General features: G+C 31.1%; 1 protein-coding gene across 1 annotated transcript; it reads left to right on the top strand.

Annotated features, from left to right (window-relative positions):
* Positions 1-7713: 7713 nt before the first annotated feature.
* Positions 7714-10998, top strand: LOC115703090 (probable galacturonosyltransferase-like 4). The gene is made up of 2 exons (XM_061107152.1): positions 7714-7914; positions 8238-10998. The coding sequence occupies exon 2, from the start codon at positions 9138-9140 to the stop codon at positions 10215-10217; it is 1080 nt and encodes a 359-aa protein (XP_060963135.1). The 5' UTR covers positions 7714-7914; positions 8238-9137; the 3' UTR covers positions 10218-10998.
* Positions 10999-23884: the final 12886 nt, after the last annotated feature.

Here is a 23884-nt window from a genome sequence, read left to right as displayed (position 1 = left end):
GGATAGAGCAAATCAACCAAATCCTAATAATACAAGGAATCAAGAACATCGACGAGATGTTCCACAAACTTCCCAAGAATTTCCTAACTAAGGGAATGAACGAACTGACATGCTACAATTTTCTCGCATGAATGAAGAGGTGAGACAACCTCGACTAGGGAACCAGGGATTTCCTCGTGATAATGAAAGAAACTCTGGAAACCAACCAATGTCAAGTGGCCTTCTGCCGAGACATCCTCAATGTCCTTCTCGCGCAGATAGAGAAAATGTACACACATATTTAAGTAGAGGACGTGTGTCCAATCTCTTCTGAAGAAGAAGACCAACACGAGATGAAGCAAGCTCAAGCACAGGACAATCGCAATCCCGCAGGCATAGTAGGTCAAGTAGACAAATGCGAGATGGAAGTAGATCTCGACGTTATTATACTAACCAAGAAAGCATACGTAACTCACATAGTTGTCCGAGAGCTACTTGGAGACCAGATCAGTACGCAACTATGAACAAAGGCATCGCGAACCTGATTTGCGCGAGAGATTAAATCGAAGGCAGCCTGACCTTCGCGAGCACCTTAATCGAAATGCGCCCAATTTGCGTAATCAACTTAACCAAAATGCAAATCAGCAACCAATGGATTCCATCCAATTACATATAATTCAATTAGAGGATAAATTCAGAAAGTATCGAGATGGAGAACATGACAAATTGTCAGGGTACGATTCAAACGAAGAAATCGAGTCATTCCATCCAAATATTTTAAATTCAGAATTTCCTCAAGGATTTAAGAACCTTCATGTCTCGCAATACGATGGGACCACAGATCTGGTCGCTCATTTAAACAATTTTAATACTATATGCGAGCAAGCAATGTTTTAAATAACTTGCGTTGCATTTCATTCCCAATTTCCTTAACAAGAGTTGCGAGCAGTTGTTTTGATAAATTCACCCATCATTCCATAACATCCTGGGAACAGTTGTCGAGAGACTTCAAAAAGCAGTTTTAGGCTGCAAGAGACCGTCGACCTGAAGCGTCATCTTTGACCAGCATAAAATAGCAACCTGAGGAATCTCTTAAAGTGTACTTCAGCCGCTTTAGTACGGCTGCTGCAAAAGTTAGAAACTTGAATGATAGTATTCAGCTAACAGCACTTCAGGCAGGAATCACAACTAATTTATCTACAGCAGGAGGTGAACTATGGGATGACCTCTAGGGTCGCCCTGTGAGGAATGTTAACGAGTTTGATGAAAGAGCACAAATCTTTGTGCCTAAAGAGGAAGTAAGGACTAAAATGAAGTTGTTGAAGACTCGCTCGGAAAATAAACCCAGCACAAGTACAACAATATTGAGCACAGTCACAACAAAAGTATATATCCTGGCGGATCAAATACAAAAAGAAAGGATGAGTCAAAAGAATCATCAAAGAACAAAAAGAAATAGAAAAAACATGAGAAGTATGTATTCATTTACTCGGTATACACTGAGTTGAATGAAACTCGCGAGAATCTCTTCCTTGCAAATGAGAACAGGGTTGCATTTTGCAAACCTAAACCAATGAGGCACGCAAGGCACAAGCGAGATTCAACAAAATACTGTCGATTCCACAAGGATATAGGGCATACAACCGAGGAATGCTGACAATTGAAAGATGAGATAAAAAGTTTGATCTCGCGAGGGTACTTTAGGCAATATGTGAGAAATCAAGGAAATGAGCCTAACCAGCCTAACAACCAGAATTACCCGAGATTACAATCTCCCCCGTTGAGGGCGATGATATCTTGGTGATTTATGGAGGGCCACATCTTGCGAGAAACAGTAACAGTGCCCAAAAGAGGTATATAAATGAAGTGAAAAATGAACAATCGGCATTCGCTCCTGAACCATTGAAGAAAGCGAAGTCGAATGAACCACCAATCATCTTCTCTGAAGAAAATATAAAACATGTGCGATACCCACATGTTGATCCTCTGGTAAAACTAGCTGTCGACATTGAGCTGCAAAAGGACACGAAACCAGAGTATGAAACTCAGTCTCGTCTACCAAATTACACACGGGTCATGTCTTTTGCGTAAGAACATGTTTAATATGCAGCTGAGATAAGGTTATCAAACAGTGAGATAAAGCTCTCCAAAGCAAGTTGAGAACGTTTGGGAGTACTTTTAGTTTCCACACCTTATCCATAAGCTATCACAATCGATTGGATGCCACCTTATTAACATAATTACTTAATTAGTTCAATATGACAAACTTATAAAGTTAGTTAAATTATGAAAAAAGATTTTTTATAAATTATTTTACAATTTTTTTATTAACTTTATATTAAGCTATTTTAGGTATATGGCCACATTAGTATATTATTAATTCTGTTTTTATACACGTCAAAAGAAAAATAAATTCTGTTTTTATGATTATATTATTATTAATTTTTGTTATAATAATATAATTTTTTTATCCATAAAAATAATTTATGATTTGCAAAAATATAATTTTATGCATGATCATTATTTGAAAACATTATACATGTAATTATATTATTATGTATTATATTTGTAAGGGGTGTTTGGTGTGCTAAGAGCATTTTGAACATATACACTAAATTTGGTATCACACTAACACTAAATTTAGTATCAAAAACTATTTTTTTTTTTTTTTGAAAGATCAAAAACTATTTCCACTCCAAACTACAATACTAAAAATCACACAAAAAAAATATTTTTTATTATTATATTAATTTTTAATAAAATAAAATATTTTTTTAATAATTTTTTACGTAAATAATAATTGAAAATAATACACCACTCCAAAAAAAGAGTTACGCATGCAATAGACAATTTAAATTTTATTTTTGGTGTATTAAATTTTTTAAATTTTGCAAAATATTTTAAATAATTATAATATACACGACCATACATAAAAAAAAATTAGACTAAAAAAATCTCTCATATAAAAGTACATTTCAATTTACACACAATAAATTAAATATTAATTTTATAAATACAAATAATAATATATATCTTTTATACATAAAATGTGGCTATCCAACCGTTTTGTTGGTTTAACAAAATATTTTAAAAATATAAGAATATTCTGTTAAATTTAACAGTATTAGTAAGATTAATTTTATAAATATATATAAATATTAATATTATTTGTTTTAAGTTAATTATATTTATACTAATTTTAAATTAGTTTTTTTTTTGAAGAAATTAATCAACTTTATTAATTGCAATCACTCGAGATTACATGAAGCAATTCAGTAGATACATCATTGCTTGTAAGAGTACGATCAGCAACAAAATAGGATGCCCTCGCAAAGGAATGAGCAACACTATTAGCAGACCGTCTAATGAAATTAACAGAAACATCACCAATTTGTTCTAAAAACAGTTTGCAATACGAAATAACACTTCCAAAATAGGATAACAAAGGAAGATTACTACGAATTGCTTGAATTACGGAGAGACAATCGGATTCCACCACTACACCTTGCCACGCCTTTTCCTTCACCCAACTTAAAGCCTCCCGAACCCCCATGGCTTCGGCCAAAGCCGGTTGAACTGTCCCTGCCCGACAGCATGTGAGAGCCTCTATCAAACACCCATTTTCATCTCTTGCTACACATACAAAAGAGTACGTTCCATTGCTGTCAAAAGTTGCAGCGTCTACATTTATTTTTATCTTTGTAGCAGCCGGTTTCATCCATTTCTCTAGTCCATCAGCACCTGTTAAATAAGCTGGTGTGGGCATACAGCTTCGGTCTTGAGCTCGAGACCAATTGGAAAGGGTAGTATGCGCAAGGACTGTTACATTCTCAGCCGTGGTGTTCTTCTCAGACCAGACCAGATCGTTCCTGGTCTTCCAAATCGCCCAGCAGGTGGCTGCAATCATTTCTTTGGTAGCTGTGTTTTCTCTCTTAAATGTGGCTTCCAACCAACTAGCAAAGGTTATAATCCCCTGAACATTAGTCCTTATTCCACCAGAATCCCAACAGAGAGATGCAAAAGGACAAGTTACTAAACAATGTAAGGGTGTCTCAGGATGATTAATGCACCTAGGACATTGATTAGCAATCGGCACATGTCGAGATTGCAACCTTGTTTTCGTGGGAAGACAATTCGAGGTTGCACGCCATAACAGATCCTTCATTTTTGGAGGAACACGCAGCTTCCAAATAGACTTCCACACTTCCAAATCATTCAAAATCACCCCAGCCTCCTTCTTCAATTGCAGAAATTTATATGTTGATTTCACAGAAAAATGCCCAGTATTTTCCAAATGCCAATACCATGAATCACAAACTCGACTTGAAGATAAGGGAATGCTAAGTATTAAACTAGCGTCCCTGTTATTAAACAAATCTCGCACCAAGTCAACATCCCAGGCTATTTCTCCAGTAACCATCAACACAGAAACATTTTGATTCACCAAAGCCGGATGAATAGAAGTTACCTTTGGATTGGTTGAATCAGGCAGCCACGGATCCCGGAGGATACTCACCAAAGTACCATTTCCAATTCTACTTCTCACTCCTTCTCGAACCACTTCTTGAGTTTCGTAAATGCTTCGCCAAACAAAACTCGAATTACCACCTAATTCCGCCGAAAGAAAGTTGCCATTCTTGTAGTAACGGGCTTTAAAAATCCTGCCTACCAACGAATCCGGATTACTTAAGAGATGCCATCCTTGTTTACACAATAAACTCAGATTAAAATCTCGTAAGTTTCTAAACCCCATACCTCCTTTGGATTTATGAATTGTCAACTTATCCCAGCTCTTCCAATGTATGCCTTTATTATTCTTTGTAGAGGATTGCCACCAAAATTTGCACATTAGTTGTTCCATTTCCTGACAAGTCTCTACAGGAAGCAAAAAGACATTCATTACATAGCTAGGAAGTGATTGGGCAACAGTTTTGATGAGCAATTCTTTTCCAGCCTTAGATAAAAATCTCCCTTCCCAACTTTGAATTTTCTTCCTCATTCTATCCTTCAAAAAACCCAAAAGAACTGTTTTGTTTCGGCCTAGTGTATTCGGCAACCCCAAGTAGAGGCTATTCTCACTTGCCTCATTAATACCCATCATTGCACAAATCCTAACCTTCTCATCATAGGATATATTCGGGCTGAAAAAAAGAGAAGATTTCTGACGGTTCACTTGTTGGCCCGAAGCTTCCTGAAAACACTCTAGTAAGTTGATCACATTTCGGGCTCCTTCCTCCGAGGCTTGACAATAGATGTAACTATCATCTGCAAATAGCATATGAGAAACCAAAGGAGCTCCCCTAGCCACTTTACAACCCCGAATCTTTCCTCCTCTCTCATAATCTTGAAGCAAAGCAGAAAATCCTTCAACACATAATAAAAAGAGGTATGGTGCTAACGGATCACCTTGCCTTAAACCTCGTGTAGGAATAATAGGGCCAACCTCATGCTCTCCAACAACAAACTTATATGCAACCGAACTCACACACTTCAAAATAAGCCGAATGCATTGCTCATGGAAACCCAACTTCCTCATCATTGCTTCCAAAAAGCCCCATTCAACTCTGTCATACGCCTTGCTCATGTCTAGTTTTATTGCCATAAATCCCTGTTTGCCCTTTTGTTTTCGTTTAAGATAATGCATAATCTCATACGAAATCAAAATATTATCTGTGATAAGTCGTCCAGGCAAAAAAGCGCTTTGGGTTTCTGAAATAACCTTTGTGAGAATTCCTTTGAGTCTGTTAGCCAAAACTTTGGATAAAATTTTGTAAAAAACATTACACAAGGCAATTGGCCGCAACTCATTCATACTTTCAGGGTGGGATTTTTTCGGAATAAGCACAATATTAGTATTGGAAAGATAATCAGGAAATTCACCACAAGAAAAGAAACGTTGTACCAGACTTGTGACATCTTTGCCGACTATATCCCAATGTTTCTGATAGAACCCAAGATTGAAACCATCTGGCCCAGGGGATTTATCAGGATGCATCTGAAAGACTGAAACAGCGCCCTCCGAACTTCTTCCTCCTCAACTGCTAGTAGTAAGTCACGGTTATGATCATTAAATATATATAAATATTAATATATTATTATTTTTAATATTATGAGTATGTTCAATTTTAATATTCTTAAACTTATATTTATTTTTCTTAAATTTTTATAACTTTAAATATTTCTTTTCAAAAAAAACAAAATTAAAAAATTAATTAGTTTCTTTTAATTTATAAAATTTTAAAAATACTCATAACAAAAATAAAAATTAAAAATAAAACTAAATATATGTGCAAAAATAACCTAATATATTAAAAGGTATATAATAACATAATATATAAAAAGATGTATACCGTTACTAGGGGTGTATGTCGGTCGGGTTGGTCGGTTTACGTTACATTTTATTTAACTCAATGTAAAAGGGTTACAAAAATCTAAGTGCAACCCGCCTAATTAATAGAAAAAAAAAGTTTCAACCCGCCCAATGAATTTATCAGTTTGGTCGAGTTAACTCGTCCAAACCGAACACTAATGTTTATTTTTTTTTTACATTCAATTATTATATTTTAATTATTGTGATAATGAGATAAATATAAAAATTGAATTTAAAGTTCAAATCATTCGTCATAAAAAAATAATAGTAGTTTAAACTTTCTATTTATAAATAAGTATATAAATTATATAATATATAGATTATATATAATAAAAACATATATATACATATATAAATATATATAAAAACTCTCTTAATCGGGTTGATCGGGTTAGTTCAAATTAATTAGATGGGTTGATACTATTTTCAACCAGCCCAATACAAAAATTGAGCGAGTTATATTTTCGTTGGATTTTTCGGTTTGCATTTTTCGTCAAGTTATCTCGATTTAATTTAGGCACGTTATTCGAATTAAGCAGTTTACAAAACTTTATGGACAACCTTAACCGTTACTACAATATTTAAGGTGCAAAATAAAGTCGTTGGAGACATATATAACATGAAGAGAGGTTATGGAGTCTCATGCTCTTAGCCACCTATACATTTACTAGAATATATATTGATGATTATTTATTTTTTAATTTCTATATTTTAGATCATTCTCTCTTTCTGGATCCCTTAAATAAATAAAGCTAATTAGTAATTTTTTCTCCTAAACTTTGACATGTACTAAATCATGCCCCCTAAACTTTTTTGGCTGTTAAAAATTCCTCCTGAACTATTGAGATTGTTAAATTTAAGGACTTTTGTTTAATTTTAGTAAAAAATTCTAACGTGGATGAAAATTCAAAGGCATGATTTACTATATATCAAAGTTTGAGGGACATGATTTAGTAGATATCAAAATTTGAGGAGCATGATTTAATACATAAATAATTACTGAAACAGTAAAATTGAATGAAATTAGATAGAAGTCTTTAAATTTAACAATCTCTATAGTTCGAAGAGAATTTTTAACGGCCAAAAAAATTCAGGGAGCACGATTTACTACATGTAAAAGTTCAGGGAAAAAAATTACTAATTAACCAATAAATAATATACTTGTATATCTTCAATAATTAACTCAAGAATAATATTACATATTTGTTTTTCTTAAAAAAAGGTAATATTATATATATAATTTTTTTTTTGTTAAAAAATATATAATTATTTAAATATATATAGATATATAAATTCAAAATTATTATAAATCCAGCGCACGGTTTCATTTTCTAGTTTTAATATAACGATAAAAATATCAAGTATTTTTTTTTTTTCTATTAGAAAGGATATTAAGCCTTTCTTATAATTATCAAAATATGCATACCAAATCAAGCAAGGGCATTAAGGAGGTAAACATTAATCAATGCAGAAGTGATGAACATCTTATGATTAGTGTTTAGCATTCATGTACGATAGTCGTTTCCATAGAATTAATACAAAAATTGAACAAATACAAAACTAAGGTGGCCTTTGGTTGGAGGTAATGAAATTGAATGGAATGGAAAGGAAATAATTTTCATTCTATTCCTTTGTTTGGTTGCATTTTAAAGTATTGGAATGACATTCCAATAGAATGCTCTTTCCACCTGTTGGAATGGCTATTCCATTTTAAAAAAGAAGGAATGACAATTCCAATGTAACAAGAAAAAAAATTTAATTATTTTTTTATCAATTTTTTTTATGCATTTTAAATTTTATTCCATTCCTATTCCAATTTCCATTCCCATTCCTATTCCTATTCCTATTCCTATATTTTCATTCCTCCCAACCAAACGCCTCCTAATAGAAATGGGTAAAATATTATCTGTTCAAATCATTTATAAATAAAATGGTTTTTCAAAGAAATAAAGTACTGAATTGATCAGTCAGTATAACTCGTATCAAAACCACTTTCAATGAATGCCCATACTTGGAGCCAAAATTCATACCTCAAGAAACCTAACTTCAATGCTCAAACAATAACAATTACACATAAAGATGTCAATCACTTTTGAGTTTCTAGTACTTTCAGTGGACTCAAAATAGCAATATTTAATTCTTTGCATATGAAGAAAACATACAATGACAAATCACTCTGTTAAAAATTCATTGGAATAGAAAATTGCATGGCAAGGCAATTATTTTTCACCATGCTGAGAAATCTGGTTTTTTCTGGGAAATTTTTCCCGGAAAAGAAAGTGTACAAACTTGTTATACATTAGTGTTGTTTCTTATTTTCTAGTAGTTGGCCTCAATAAATACGAAAACAAGTATCTTAATTGCAAAAACTTTTGTGGGCATATACAAAAAGTTGCATTATTTCCTTCTAATAAAGTGGCACAAAACATGGAACAGTGAAAGAAAAAAAAAACAACAACAACAAAAACAATTATCCACAAGTGCTCTAAAAAAATCAGAACCTAAATTTAGAACAATAGAGTTATGATATTGATATAGAATTCTATTCTAAATTGAGTCAAACTAATAATGTATATCTATGTATACATCAATCTATTTTTTCACTTTCCGAATAATTTTCTCTACCTCACAATCCAACCAACCCAACTTTCTTTGCATCCAATCAATATTAGTTTTCAAACTTTCTTTTCCCTAAACCATCTCATAACCAACAAGCCCTAACTATGGCTCTGCAACTTCATCCATAACCCCCTAAACACTAATCCAATCCCTACCCATTAAGGGCAGGATGGCCAATGGGAGCTCCCAACCAGCTCCTCCTCTCTCACTCCACCACCACCTCCACCTCGGCCTCCTGTCTCTTCTACTCTTCCCCAGTCTAGCCCTAGTTTCAGCCGCCATTCGACACGGCGTCGTTCGTAAACCCTTCGCCGACATTTCCTATTTTCGTGAAGCACCGGCTTACCGGAACGGAGATTCATGCACAGGACACGGCGATAACCGGAGAATCCACGTCAGCATGACGCTGGACTCGAATTACCTCCGTGGCACAATCGCCGCCGTGCTCTCCGTCTTAAAACACTCCACGTGTCCCGAAGACGTGGAGTTCCACTTCATTTGGGCGAGGTACGATCCCGGTGTTTACTCCACCATCCGATCGACCTTCCCGAACTTAAACTTTCGAGTCTACCGATTCAATTCGAACCGAGTCCGAGGCAAGATCTCTAAATCGATCCGCCAAGCCCTAGATCAACCCCTAAACTACGCGAGAATTTACCTGGCTGAGATCATCCCGCCGGACGTGAAACGCGTGATATACCTGGACTCCGATCTGGTCTTAGTCGATGATATCGCCAAGCTGTGGAACGTCGACATGGAAAATAAGGTCCTAGCGGCACCGGAGTACTGCCACGCCAACTTCACGAACTACTTCTCCGGCGAGTTCTGGTCGGACCCGAACATGGCTCGGACATTCGAGGGAAGAAAACCTTGCTACTTCAACACAGGGGTTATGGTGGTGGATCTAAAGAGATGGAGAGGAGGTGAGTATACGCAGAAAATGGAGGACTGGATGGCCGTACAGAAGAGGAAGAGGATATACGATTTGGGGTCTTTGCCGCCATTTTTGTTGGTTTGGGCCGGAGATATTAAGGCCGTGGACCATAGGTGGAACCAACATGGGCTTGGAGGTGATAATTTAGAGGGCCAATGTAGGAGACTGCATCCAGGCCCAATAAGCCTTCTTCATTGGAGTGGGAAAGGGAAGCCTTGGTTACGGTTGGACTCAAGGAGACCTTGTTCCGTTGACCATCTTTGGGCCCCATATGACCTTTTTCGTCTTTCCTCAACTCACACATTTGATGGGTAAAAATTAAAATAAAAATAAAAATATATTATAATGTATATTGGGAAAAAAAAAAAAATACTAATTGGGTCATGTGTTTAATGCCAATATACATACAATCCGCTTTTATATTTTGCTAAACGACATTTTCAACTATGTGTTTTGCAATATTAATCAAATTCATATTTTGAGCTCAATTTTAATCAAATAATTTTTTTAATATGATTTATTTTTGAGTCAACTTTGAAAAACAAAACTCGGGTATTAATTTATTTATTTGATCGAAATTGAGCTTATAATATCAATTTGATTATTTATTTAGTAAAACACAAAGTTTGAGTTGTTTAACAAAATATAAAAACCACTAAATACCTGGGTCGAACTGGTAAAATAATTTAGGGGTTATGTGCAAAATCTTCTTATGTTTCTTTCTAAAATTTGATTCACTTGAATTATGTGGGTATGAGCAATTTGCAGCTTCTTTTTAGATATATAAATAGAGAAGAGAGATAATTTGGTATTAAAAAAAAAAGCTTATTATCAGATGAAGAGGTGGGGAAATGTATAAGCTTCTGAGTTGTTTTGTTGAGGAAATTATGGACATCAAGCCGTAGAGGGTATATATATGATAGTATCTTTTGCTTAGATTAGTTTCAGATGACCATAAAATCCTCTTACCGGAGTTATTTCCATGTTCCTCTAACACAACTCTATTTTTTTTATATATAAAAATATTTCCACATTCAAATGTAATAATATGTGTATATAATTGACTTGTGAATTATTATTCTATTTTTTTACACATTTGGTTTGGTTTGAATTTTTTTTTTTTAATAAATTATCTATCTACTTGTGCGTATTTGAAATAAAAAGAAAAGTCAATGTCAAGTTCGGATTCCTGTGAAGGAGGTAAAATTCTATTTTTTTTAAACAAAAAAAAAAACCAAGAAAAAAAAAGTGTAAAGTAAAAATACTTTCGTGATACCTAATTACCTAATTAACACTTTTTCGTGATTAAATTCATGTGAAGTGTAAGCTAAAAATTAATTTTCAAAAAAAGAGGAAAAAAAAAGTGTAAAGTAAAATTACTTGTGATACCTAATGACCTACTTAACAATTTTTCGTGATTAAATTTATAGCTTGTAAGCCTTGTATGTAAACACCGAAAGTACAAAAGCCTTGTATGTTATAGTTATCTTGCAATCGGGTTCGACTTCTGACTAAATAAAAACGATAGGACATATATAATTTTCTACAATAATTGTTAAAACTGAAAAAATACAGAATCCAATATTAAAATTTAAAATTACATTAATAAAGTACAAGACTTTTAAGTGGTGTTAGGCACAAAAATGCCCCTTAGCAAGAAAAAAATATCTTATATCATGCAACCCTATCAAATGTATTGTAATATCTATACAAAAGGGCTATACTGATAAAAAAGGCTGAATATTTGATTCGGATTTGGTCCGAACTCGGCTCGGTACAATTCGGTTATTGAAAAAAACATGTATAGAACGCGGATGGGTCGTAGGAGTGTTCATTGGATCACATATTCACATCCAATGGATTTGGACTCCGATCCAATCCAATTATTTATTGGATATTAGATTTTACTAACCGATCTAATCCAATTGAATTGAGTCATCCGATCCGATCCGATCCAATGGATGTATTGGATTGGATCGGTTCCATCCATGGGTTGCTTTAACTGATTTTTTATTGGATTGGATTGGATCCATCCAATGGATCCAATTGATGAATCCAATCCATTTTAGCCACTATTTAGGCTGATTTCATTAAAAATATATAATTTAAAACCTAATAATCCAACATAGATAATAAACAATAGTTTTAAATCCAACCTAATTTTCATGATCCCATAATAAAAATATAACACAAATCTAATTTAATAAGCAAAAGTCTTAATATGTGTACAAGTGCACAGTAAAACCTATTAATAATTAATACATTTTTTTAAAACAAAATAATTAAATATATAAATTTATAAATATTAAATATGATTGGATAGACATTGGATGATATTGGATTGGATCGGTTCGGTTATCCATTGGATCGGATGTCTCATCCAACATCCGACATCCGATCCGATCCAATTGGATTTTTAAAATTTGCATCCGATCCGATCCAATTATGATTATATATCCGATTCTATTCGATCGGTTAGGATTGGATCAGATGATTTTCTGCACACCCCTAATGGGTTGGTTTGAATTCAGTCATTAAAAATGAGCGAGTTTAAGTGTTTTTTTACATATGGTGAGTCTAAATTATCCTTGCCTGTAGACCTAACTAGTTTATTATTATTATTATTATTGTTATTATTATATACTTTTTATTACACAACTTAACTAATTAAGATCAAAACTCTAAATTAAAATCAACACTGCCCAGTGTTAGACATTTATATGTATAAATTGAAATATATGTATGTATATAAAAAATGCGGAATAAACAAATATATACACTATATAACTTAAGGATCGAAATACCTCCAGCCATTGAATCTTGAGCTTCAAACCCACATAAGCTTTGATCTGCAAAGGAAATTGACTACCATGGGTAATCGGGCTTCCTCGCTCTCTCAACTCTCTTTAGATGGAATTTGCTGTTATGAACAGAATGAGTGAAGAGCTCGGGGACCGAGACCCTATATTTATAGGTGAGATACTCCATCAGTATCTGTGCCACATTAATTGTCAGAATATTTTGACAATTAATTCAGGAAATCAAATCAGGTAATGAATATAGAAATCTGACCGTATATAGAATATTACGTAATTAATTCTGTCCAGATAATATTCATTTATCAGAATCAATAATATTATTTTATTTCCTTAATTAGAAATATTCTAATATTCTCCCACTTTGTCAGCATTTAAACTAAAACATTCAAACCCAAACGTTCCTCATTATATAATAAACATACGAATCATAGCGACATGTCCTCATTATAAGTCGAGTATTATCTTCCATGTATTACGATATATTTATTATATAACAATGTACTTTATGTGGCAATGTACTTAAGTGAATAAACCCTAACCCTTATGTTTATTCAGGTCCTCTTACGATAATTTTCTCAGATGAAATTAAGGTGCACATAAATATGAGAAAATATCGAAATTAGAGTTTCATTAAATAATTTTTGGTTGTACAAATAAAAAAACTGCATATGGGTTAACTGAATCCCATATTTACTTTATGATCCTTGAATTTGTGTTGCGGCATGCCTTTAGTCAAGGATCTATGCGATCACCCAATTCAGTTTGTGTGATTAATGACCACTTATCACGCCTTTTTATGGCTAAATACTTAATGTCGATATGCTAGCTTCGACCAGTACTCTTAGAGTTATTAGCCATAAATATTGTAGCTGACTTTATCGCAAAATTTTCTTAATGGCCTAATGAAATTGTAATTCTGAACTGTAGGCCTACTATGAAACTCTATAATACATCATACGAGATGTATCCTCAAAACAATAAATGAATGTGACTTCTATAGTGGAAATAACAATCAAGATTCTCTACAATATAACTTACTGGTAATCTTAAGGACGTAATAAAATATTGATTTACGTGAATCAATACAACCAGTGAAGTACATTAAAATCTAATTGGTTAACTATATTTTCAGATGGTCAATTCATCTTAACAAAATATGTATGAATATAATTTTTTTTAGTATCTGAAAGACACCTCATCACTTTGTATGAAGAATAAAGTGGTCTTAACTTTAGTTATTCTGATACTTCTTAACGATCCTGAAACAAATATAATGCAAAGTCTTATTCAGACTCTTAGGCATACATTAGGCTTCTAAAATAGAAGCGAATGAATGTTCTTAATTTATTCTCACTCCAGATCATTTTTCAGATGCTGGTTCGAGTTGAATTTATCACACTTAAAGATAAAAGTTATATCAGATGAATAATACATAATTTTATTTAATCAGAGATGCTGTGGCTACTCTCTAATTAATTAAAATTATATATATTATTTATATTCCTTATCTCAAAATAATAATTTGAGATATGAATTATTTTAACTTATATAGAAATCTTTTATCATCATTTGCAAGTAACATATTGTCTACGTATAAAACAAATATTACTCCCACTAACCTTCTGGTATATAATTATTTCAATAATTCTCTTTTCAAACCTAAAGGAAAAGATGATATAATACCAATTTGTGAGATGTTTGTTTTAATCTACAGGTAGACACCTTAAGCTTGCATATGTTCACCACTATTAGAGGAAAAATTTATGGCAGTCTGTATACATTCTCCTCTAGTTCACTGTTTGGAACTGATTAATGAATTGAAACGAGCAACAAATGCCAAGGTCTATAATAGAATCATTTATAACCACTTGGGGCTAGCTCAAGTGGCCATAGGTGGGTGTGTGAGTGTTGGAGGTCCTGGGTTCGAGTCCCAGTAAAAACATGTTGTAATATATAAACGCTTAAATAAAAAAATAATAGAATCATTTATAAAAACAAGTGAGAATGTAAATCTCCTTTGTTATTGATTCTTAGTTCAAAATGAACTTCTTAGCAATGAATATTCTTTTATATCTTTATGTTTCTCAATGTTGCCTAATGAATATTATTGGTGAAAAAACTTATGCTTAATTAATGTTCTCCACCCCATTAGGCAACTTTACTAAAGATAAACTTTATTAATCGCTCTTTAAGATATTTATTTCTTCATTCATGGCATGTTGTACTACAACTTCAATTCTTTATCATTCTATAATTTAATTTATGTCTCAAATTAATATTGTAGTTGAACTCTTATTGTACAAAATGTAATCACTAGAAAACATTGATCTTACTTTTCTAATAAGTCATCTTAAGGATGGACCAACAAACTCTTAAAAGAGCAAATGGTTCAATAACATGTTATTTTAGAAATTGTAAGCAATTACTAAATAACATAACTTATTAGAATTTTACCAATGACTTGTATATTATTAATGATTAGTTATGAATTCTCAATAACCATTAATCTTAAGGGTTGTTGTGAATCATAATTAATCTAATACTTGAGGTGGAAGTTTGAGAAAATATGAATGATCTTTCTCGGAAACTAGGTTCCTAGATTGATCACTCCCACTGATCAAGTCAATTCTTAATTCCACAATTCTAGTGTTGTGAGATGGATAATAAAATATGTAACCCTTAAACCTTATAGCTTTTCAAATGAAATATGCTCATTTATTGTTTAGGGCCCAGATCTTTTCTTTGACAATTGTACTGTAACTATATATGGGTATTTATAAAATGTGTACATGTCATCAAGTCGGTTTTCAACCTTATCACAACTCAAAATATGTTTGAGAAACAACTTTGGTTAGAACACGATTCGATATGTACACCCCATTGTTGAGTATCAATAGACAAAGATTTAGGAAAGATTGGAGTTTGCTATGTAGGCTCCACCCCATGTCCAAAAAATGCTTAGTTTCTTAAATCTGTTACACACTATAATTTGGGTGTACCAAGCATATGTATCGGGCAATGAACCCATGCTTTTAAAGAAACTTTGCAAATAGACTGGGAGTTTATCCATACTCACGAATTTTAATGTAGTATTCTCCATTTTATATTTGATCTCACTATCTTAATATGCAAAATGCACCATTTCTCTACTTAAGATTTAAATGTCTTTGAAACATATAAATCTATACTTTTGTAGAAAAATTATTTATGTGAGTAATCGTTAAAAAAGAGATGCAAAATTTGAGTCCATGTCTTCAAAATTAATTGACTTGTATGATTTCTAATATGATAGATTTCTAGTATGCACCGATTTTGACTTGTTGGAATACATATTCTTAATGAAATTCACACAAGTTCTAAATAAAGTTAGTAAAATCAAGTGTAATGAATATCCCCACCATTTACTAACATTTATTCTATTTATGGAGATATGTTCCATAATCTTTGGTGCTATAATGTAGAAGAATTCTTATTAATAACACATTTCTTATTGTCAGATTGAACTTGCATATCTTTATGAGTGACATCATTTGTAGTAAAGACCTCTAAATGTGTCTAAATCAAGTTTCAATAGAATCTTGGAACATAAAGGTCTTTGCCAATTTTAAAACAAAGCCACTACTATATTGCTTGTTCCTTAAACTTCTAAATGTGAGAACTTATCTTGTCTGTGGATAAGATTTGCTCACAGTTACTGACTTTCTTAGGTTTATTTGTAAACCTTGCAAGAAATTATGAATGTGGAATAACAATCTAAAATAATCCACTATGTGTTAATAATCACATTAACTATATTAGAATGAATTCATACACAATAAATTAAAATTTATTGGTGATAATAAAGAGTGATTTATTTTTCTTAATTATACAGTAAGAACTGTATATGCTAGATGAAGTTATCAGAATAAATTTTGAAATTTATTTCTACTGTTATGGAAGAAATTTTCTACTAGTATGGAAGAAATTTATGAATAGTGATGTAATAAAATTACATATATAGTTTTGAGGTTTAAATGAATCATGTTTTTACCAATGAATAAACATGCTTAAATATGAAATCTTATTAAACAAAAATTGTCTGTGGGCTAAATTTTTAATTTAATAAGATTAAATTTAGATGTAGATTATGATAGATTTACACAATTTATGAAAAACTTAAAGTTTAATATTTCTATCTTAATGAAAGGTATGAAACACTTAATTATTTATAAATGTTTCAAAATTTTATACTTTATGATAAAATTATTAAATTAAATCTACATAATTTCCTGTGGGATAAATTAAGAGAATTTAATTTAACATATTAATCATGTGAATATAATAAAATCCCTGTAGGGTAAGATTATTATGTTCACATAATTCATGTCCATTATGTGATCTTAATCCACTTAATATATATAATTTTATATAATTAAGGATGTTGTGGCTACTCCCTAATTATTTAAAATTATGTGGTTCACTAGACACCAAAGTATAAACTGAAGATTAAAATTTTACTAAATCCAAAATTGCCTGTGGGCTAAATTTTAAATTTAATAAAATTAGACGAACTTTATGGTAGATTTAATTAAACAATTAGTTTTGGAAAATGAAGGTTTATTATCTATCTTTAATTAAATTTGTGATAACACTATTAAATTAAATCCCCATAACTCCCTGTGGGGTAAATTAAGAGAACTTAATTTAACATATTATCCTAATTAATTATACAAATATAATAAAATCCCTGTGGGGTAAAATTATTATACCTATATAATTAATTACAAGTTATGTCCATTAAGGTGAATTTTAATTAATATATAATTTTATACAAATAAGGATGCTGTAGCTACTCCCTAATTATATAAAATTATATTTTCACTTTGACATTAGGTATTGGGCTCTACCTAAAAGTAATTTCGTTATTAACATAGTAGACAATCATTGAGATTAATGCTCCTAGTGTGGTCGTCCGAAGATCATTAAAAACCGTTTTAGATATGAGCATTTGTCCCAAATTCATGTTTTCTTATGTCAAACCACAAAATTACTTACATTTTATTCATATTTTATTCATTTTAGGAAGTTTTATGAATATTTTATGAATAATTTTATGAAGTTTTATGAAACTTAATGTGCTATATAAAATATTCAACCTATCTTAATGTTTGAACATTTATAAATATATCTAGCACTATAAAAGGAATTTATGTATAGCATTTAAATCATACAAATCAAAATTAATTGTATTAAAAATAAATTTTCCAAATAAATACAAATTAAACAATTATTGTATGATAATAAATTAAATGCTTAATTCCATGATATGTAATTAATTATGCATTTATAACCATATAATATCTTAAATATTTGTACTAATAATTAATTTGTATAAATAAGGTAAATATACAAATTAGTACAATTAATTATATGAAATGAATTAAATGCAAAATTAAAGAATATACTTGATGGCAGATTATCAATTAATTTAATCAATAAATTACTTAATTGGTAAATAAATATAATAATTGCGCACTTAATTGTAGAATAATTAAATATTCTCATTCTTAAAATATCACAATTATTGTAATTACATGTAAAAAATAAAGCATGTAATTAATTTACCAAATTAAAAACTTTCCATAATAATTTATTACTAAATAACATATAATATATGAAGATATATGTTAAATAAGAATGGAAAGTTTAAATAAATGTAATTTAATTGACTAAATAAACAAAAATAAGGAAATAAAATAAAATTCCAAAAATAAATCAAAATAATAAAAAATTTAGAATTTTCTTAAATTTTTCTTAATTTTCCTTTTTTTTTTTTTTGAAAAAACTGCCCTGAAAAACAACACCGACGACTAAAATTCATGAAGTCAATTCAAAAATGATCTAAATGAATAAATTAAGAGATCCATATTGATTTCAAGCATCAAAAATACGTAAAATGTAGACTTTAATTTCATAAATATTCTTTCGGGTCCGATCGTGTTCTTAAGAGAATTTTTCAGTTTTCAGATGGTTTTCAAATCCTTTTCATTCATAAAATCGATCTAAAATATTATATGAATATAGTAATAATTAGAGGATTCGAAATAAATACCAAAAAATGAAAACGAAAAAATTACAGACCGAAAAATAAAACCTTCATGTATATATATACTCGTATACAATGTATATACTGCATAAAATCATCATTAATGTATGGAAGATAATATTACATACAATTTTATGCAATAAAAATATGAAAGCATTGAGTATTATATATAAACATATATACATGAAAAATTATATGTATATACACAGTATATGAATATAAATATGAATGTGTGTATACATATGAACATATAGATTATGAAATATGAATATAAAAGTGTATATATATAAATATGAATATATATACGTAAATGAAAAGAAAATGTATATATATATAAAATATATATAAACAAAAACCAATACTGTATACATATATATATACATATATACTTGCATATACATATTAAACCATATAAATATCATACAAATATATAATAGAATATGATAATTAATTATATGGAAAGAAATCAATGAATAAATGAATAATAATATGAAAGTATACCCAGAAATATATATATTATACGGTATAAATTAATGTATATAATATATATATGAACGTAAATATGAAGATGAATATATATATGTATATATAAAAAATAAATTGAGTATGAATATATATATATAATCGGGATTATATAATATAAAAGTATATATAAAATATATATAATTTATATTATAAATGAAGAACCCCGTAAATGTATATATATATCTATATATGAAACTCAAAAAAAAAAAATCAAGGCAGAGATATATAATCCGCTCTGATACCAACTGTTAGACATTTATATGTATAAATTGAAATATATGTATGTATATATAAAATGCGGAATAAACAAATATATACACTATATAACTTAAGGATCGAAATACCTCCAGCCATTGAATCTTGAGCTTCAAACCCACATAAGCTTTGATCTGCAAAGGAAATTGACTACCATGGGTAATCGGGCTTCCTCGCTCTTTCAACTCTCTTTAGATGGAATTTGCTGTTATGAACAGAATGAGTGAGGAGCTCGGGGACCGAGACCCTATATTTATAGGTGAGATACTCCATCAGTATCTGTGCCACATTAATTGTCAGAATATTTTGACAATTAATTCAGGAAATCAAATCAGGTAATGAATATAGAAATCTGACCGTATATAGAATATTGCGTAATTAATTCTGTCCAGATTCAATGAATATAAAATATTCATTTATCAGAATCAATAATATTATTTTATTTCCTTAATTAGAAATATTCTAATACCCAGTACTCGTGACCCAAACCAGACCACTCCTACTGCAATTCACCCTTTAGTCCAGACCCACAAACCAAACCTCCTGTATTTTTTTTTTGTTGGGGTAATTGATAAAGGTTAAAATAACAAAAGTAACAAAAGTTACACAGTAGGTGGGGGATTTCTTCCATCCAAGAAAGTTCATTATCTATCCTAAGGGCATGCTTAGCCAATCTATGAGCCTCACCATTAAAGTTGCGGCTAACATGAGAGAGAGAGAAAGAGAGATGTCCCAAGAAAACTAAACAATAAGATTTTAATATCAGAAAAGATAACTCCCAGTTTATTCAAATACACTGTCTGACCCTCCAAAGCTGAGACCAAAGAAAGTGAATCAGAAAAAACCCTCTCCACTGGAAGTCCCACATCTTGAGCCCAACGTAAACCTCCTGTAATGATCGCATGATTAGGCATAGAAATTAGTAAATTATTAACAGTTTAATAATAATTATTTATTTAATTATGGCTATATGTGCATATTTATTATAAAGCGCTATTATTAGAAAATATGCATATTTGATATAATTCCTCAAATACAGAGATTTAATTCTAGGTGTGTTATATAAGTTAAATATAAAATTTAATATTTGGTTGGAATCTCTGAGTTAGTTCGTTTTTTTTGGTTAAGAACTTTTTCTTTAGATTTTCTGCTTCTTAGTCTTTTGAGATCTTGTGGCAATTTTTGTCTTGATGTTGCTTATTTCTTCTAATATTTTTGTAAGAATTTGGACCGCTTCAAAGGCAACTCGAAGTGCTCTAGGACTTGAGCGGCTTCAAGATCCTAGCGTCCTTGAAATTTGGGCGACTCCAATCTGAGTTAATAGTAAGATATTATTCTTTCTTCGTTGAATATATTATACATCTTTTCTCTTCTCGCTAACAAAGGATTTGTTCTAGGGGTTGTTTATTTTCTTCAACTAGAGCTTTGTTGATAATTTTGAACAGAAGATCTATGCTTATTTTGGTGTTTGGATGCTGAGGGCTGACTCTATTTTGTGTATAGATTCTCTGTGTATTTTTCTTTATTGATGTCTTGATTGAATAGAGGTTGGATCTATGTATACTTTTTTGGTTCTTCAGGTCATGATTCTCCCCCAAAAATGATAGAAATATTATAAAAATTATTTTTTATAGACGACGCCAAATGTTGCTGGAGAAATTTAGATAACACTAAATTTATACGAGTATTCAAAAATTATTTGAATACTCGATAATAAACATGTGAGTTAAAGTACTTACTTAGAATACCGAGTACTCAAAGAATATAGTATAAATTATATACGAGTATTGTAAATAGTATAAAATAGACACATAAATTATGGTGGTTGAACGGGAGCTTCGAGCTTGGCTTGCCTAATCCACTATTGAAAAAAGATCTCTGGCTCTATTTCTTTATTCAGATCAGTCCAGCCTCCTTTAAATGGAAAAATAAGCCCCTATTTATAGGTAGTGGGTAGGGATTATAATAGTCCGATCATAATGAGACCGCTACAACTCACAATAATAATTTACACATTAATTATATTGATTACAACCGTTAGAATACAAATGTAACGTTTGCTATGGTTGTTCCTTGAATGCTTGACTGTTAATTTCCGTTAATCGATGTGTTCACATTTTTTTTATTGATACTGCAGTGTCTTTAAATATACGAGGTATACTTTTCTTGATATAGCGAAATCTCTTTCAGTTAGTAATTACAAGGTTCTTTTAGTCCTGCGAGCCATTTTAAATACCACCAATTCAATATAATCAAGTCCTTCTCGCATGAAGGAGGATAAATTTATGCCAATAACAATAGTTCACCTCAATAATCATCACTACACCTCGATAAACCTTAGTAATGTTTTGTATTTCATTTAGTTTTATTAATATTATTTACATGAGGTCTATCGAGGATAACATGGCGAGGTCCACTAAAGTATATCGAATTCTAAGTTTGTACATGTAAAAAAAATACAAAATACTATTAAGGTTTATAGAGGTCCAATGAGATTTATTAAGGTCATAATACCTCATCTAGATTTGTCAATGTGTGCTAAGATTCATCGACGTAAATTGCAAACATTTTGCAGAAAATGTAAGATGAAAGAAAACACTCCCATATAATAATAAATCTTTTGAAATATGATTATAAATGTTAAAAAAATTAACATATTCATATGATGTAAACATAGTAATTATCCATTTATTTTGTCCTCCAAAAACTCAAAATTTGGATGGTTTCAGGGTGAAGACTTGAAATTGGGATTTACTCCGAAAATAAAAAACAAACAAGAATTAGGGTGACTTTTGGTTGGGAGAAATGAAAAACATAAGAATGAGAATGAAAATAGGAATAGAATGAAATAAAATTTAAAATGCATAAAAAAAATTATTAATTTTTTTCTCATTTTTCCTTCCATTTCAAAATGGAATTGTCATTCTATCAAAATAGTGTAAAGGCTATTCTAGTAGAACGACATTCATAACTTTAATATGCAACTAAACAAAAAAAATAGAATGAAAATTATTTTCTTTCTTTTCCATTCTATTTCATTACCTCTAACAAAAGCCACTTAAATTCTTAACAAATATGTGATTGTAATGGATGGTGGTCTTGGTGATTGCTTTCGGAGGCAAAATCATGGGTGATGGAGATAGAGAGAGAGCAATAAAGCAAAACAAAAGTCATATAATTCGAGATGTAATTTGACTCTAAAATAGAAGATTAACATTTTATTTGACTCAAATAAAATTGCATGAAGGGAGATATTTAAATTTAGATTACAATTATCTGAATAATAAATATCTATAATCTATCTATTGCGGGAGTCTCATCATTTTCTTTTTTCTTTGAAAGAAGAAAGAAGGGCTCAAATGTTTTATTCTTTTCTTAGTTTTAAGTTAATTTTTACAGCATTAAAAAACGCTTACATATTGATGAGATGAGACATAACAAACAGAATCATCTCAATTCAAAGCAGAGGTCAAATACTGAAGGAAGTAGAAGATTACATACAATAGTATATAGATTTTTTCATCCATACCAAATTATCAATATACCAAATATGTTGATTAATCTCATGTAAAATTCCTTCTCATGGCTTCCTTCCTACTACGAATAAACGCATCAGATTTCTCATTAATATTTACAGCAACATCAAAAAGAGGCCTCACCTGCCTCTGCCTCTGCCTTGGAGGACAATTTGGTAATTTCACATCTTCAGGCTTCCCTAACTCTACTGTCACACTCTTCCCTTTCCTTATTCTCTTTTTCTCTTCCTCTTCAAAATTGATCTTACTATCTACAAACAACTCGTAGTTGTTACTCTCGTCCTCATCCTCACTGTGTTGATATAATTGGGCCGATTTCTGAATTTTGGGCCGAGTAGCTTCGGCCCAAGAAGAGCCGAAGTCATCTGAATGGTTAATGTAATGGGCTTGTGGTTGGAGCTCAACCCTCTTCATATTGGGCTTACTAGAGACCATTGGGACGACGGTTGAGGCTTGATGGTGCATGGACTGGCTCGTGGTGACCACGCGCTTCAAACCTCTGGGAATTAGACTGTCCATGATAAAGCTAAATAGCCTGAAGAAAATTACAAGGGGTTGGAAAAGGTTGCTCTTCTTCTTTTGCATTTTTTTTTGGGTCTTTAGGAGAGAAGTATACAAAGATTTTTTTTTTTTGGTTTTTGCTCAAATCCAAAACCAAAGGTTTTATTGTTATGGTGTGTATATATAATATAATTCAACAACAACAAAAGAAAAGATAATCTATTATTCCATACTTGGGATGTGGGGTATTGAAAAGGAGAA

The sequence above is a fragment of the Cannabis sativa genome, chromosome X (genome assembly GCF_029168945.1).
Source record: "Cannabis sativa cultivar Pink pepper isolate KNU-18-1 chromosome X, ASM2916894v1, whole genome shotgun sequence".
Lineage (NCBI taxonomy): Eukaryota > Viridiplantae > Streptophyta > Magnoliopsida > Rosales > Cannabaceae > Cannabis > Cannabis sativa.
This window is presented reverse-complemented; position numbering and strand designations above follow the sequence as displayed.

Bases quoted from the DNA above. Each gene is read 5' to 3' on its own strand.
- LOC115703090 (XM_061107152.1), top strand. From the start codon at position 9,138: ATGGCCAATGGGAGCTCCCAACCAGCTCCTCCTCTCTCACTCCACCAC.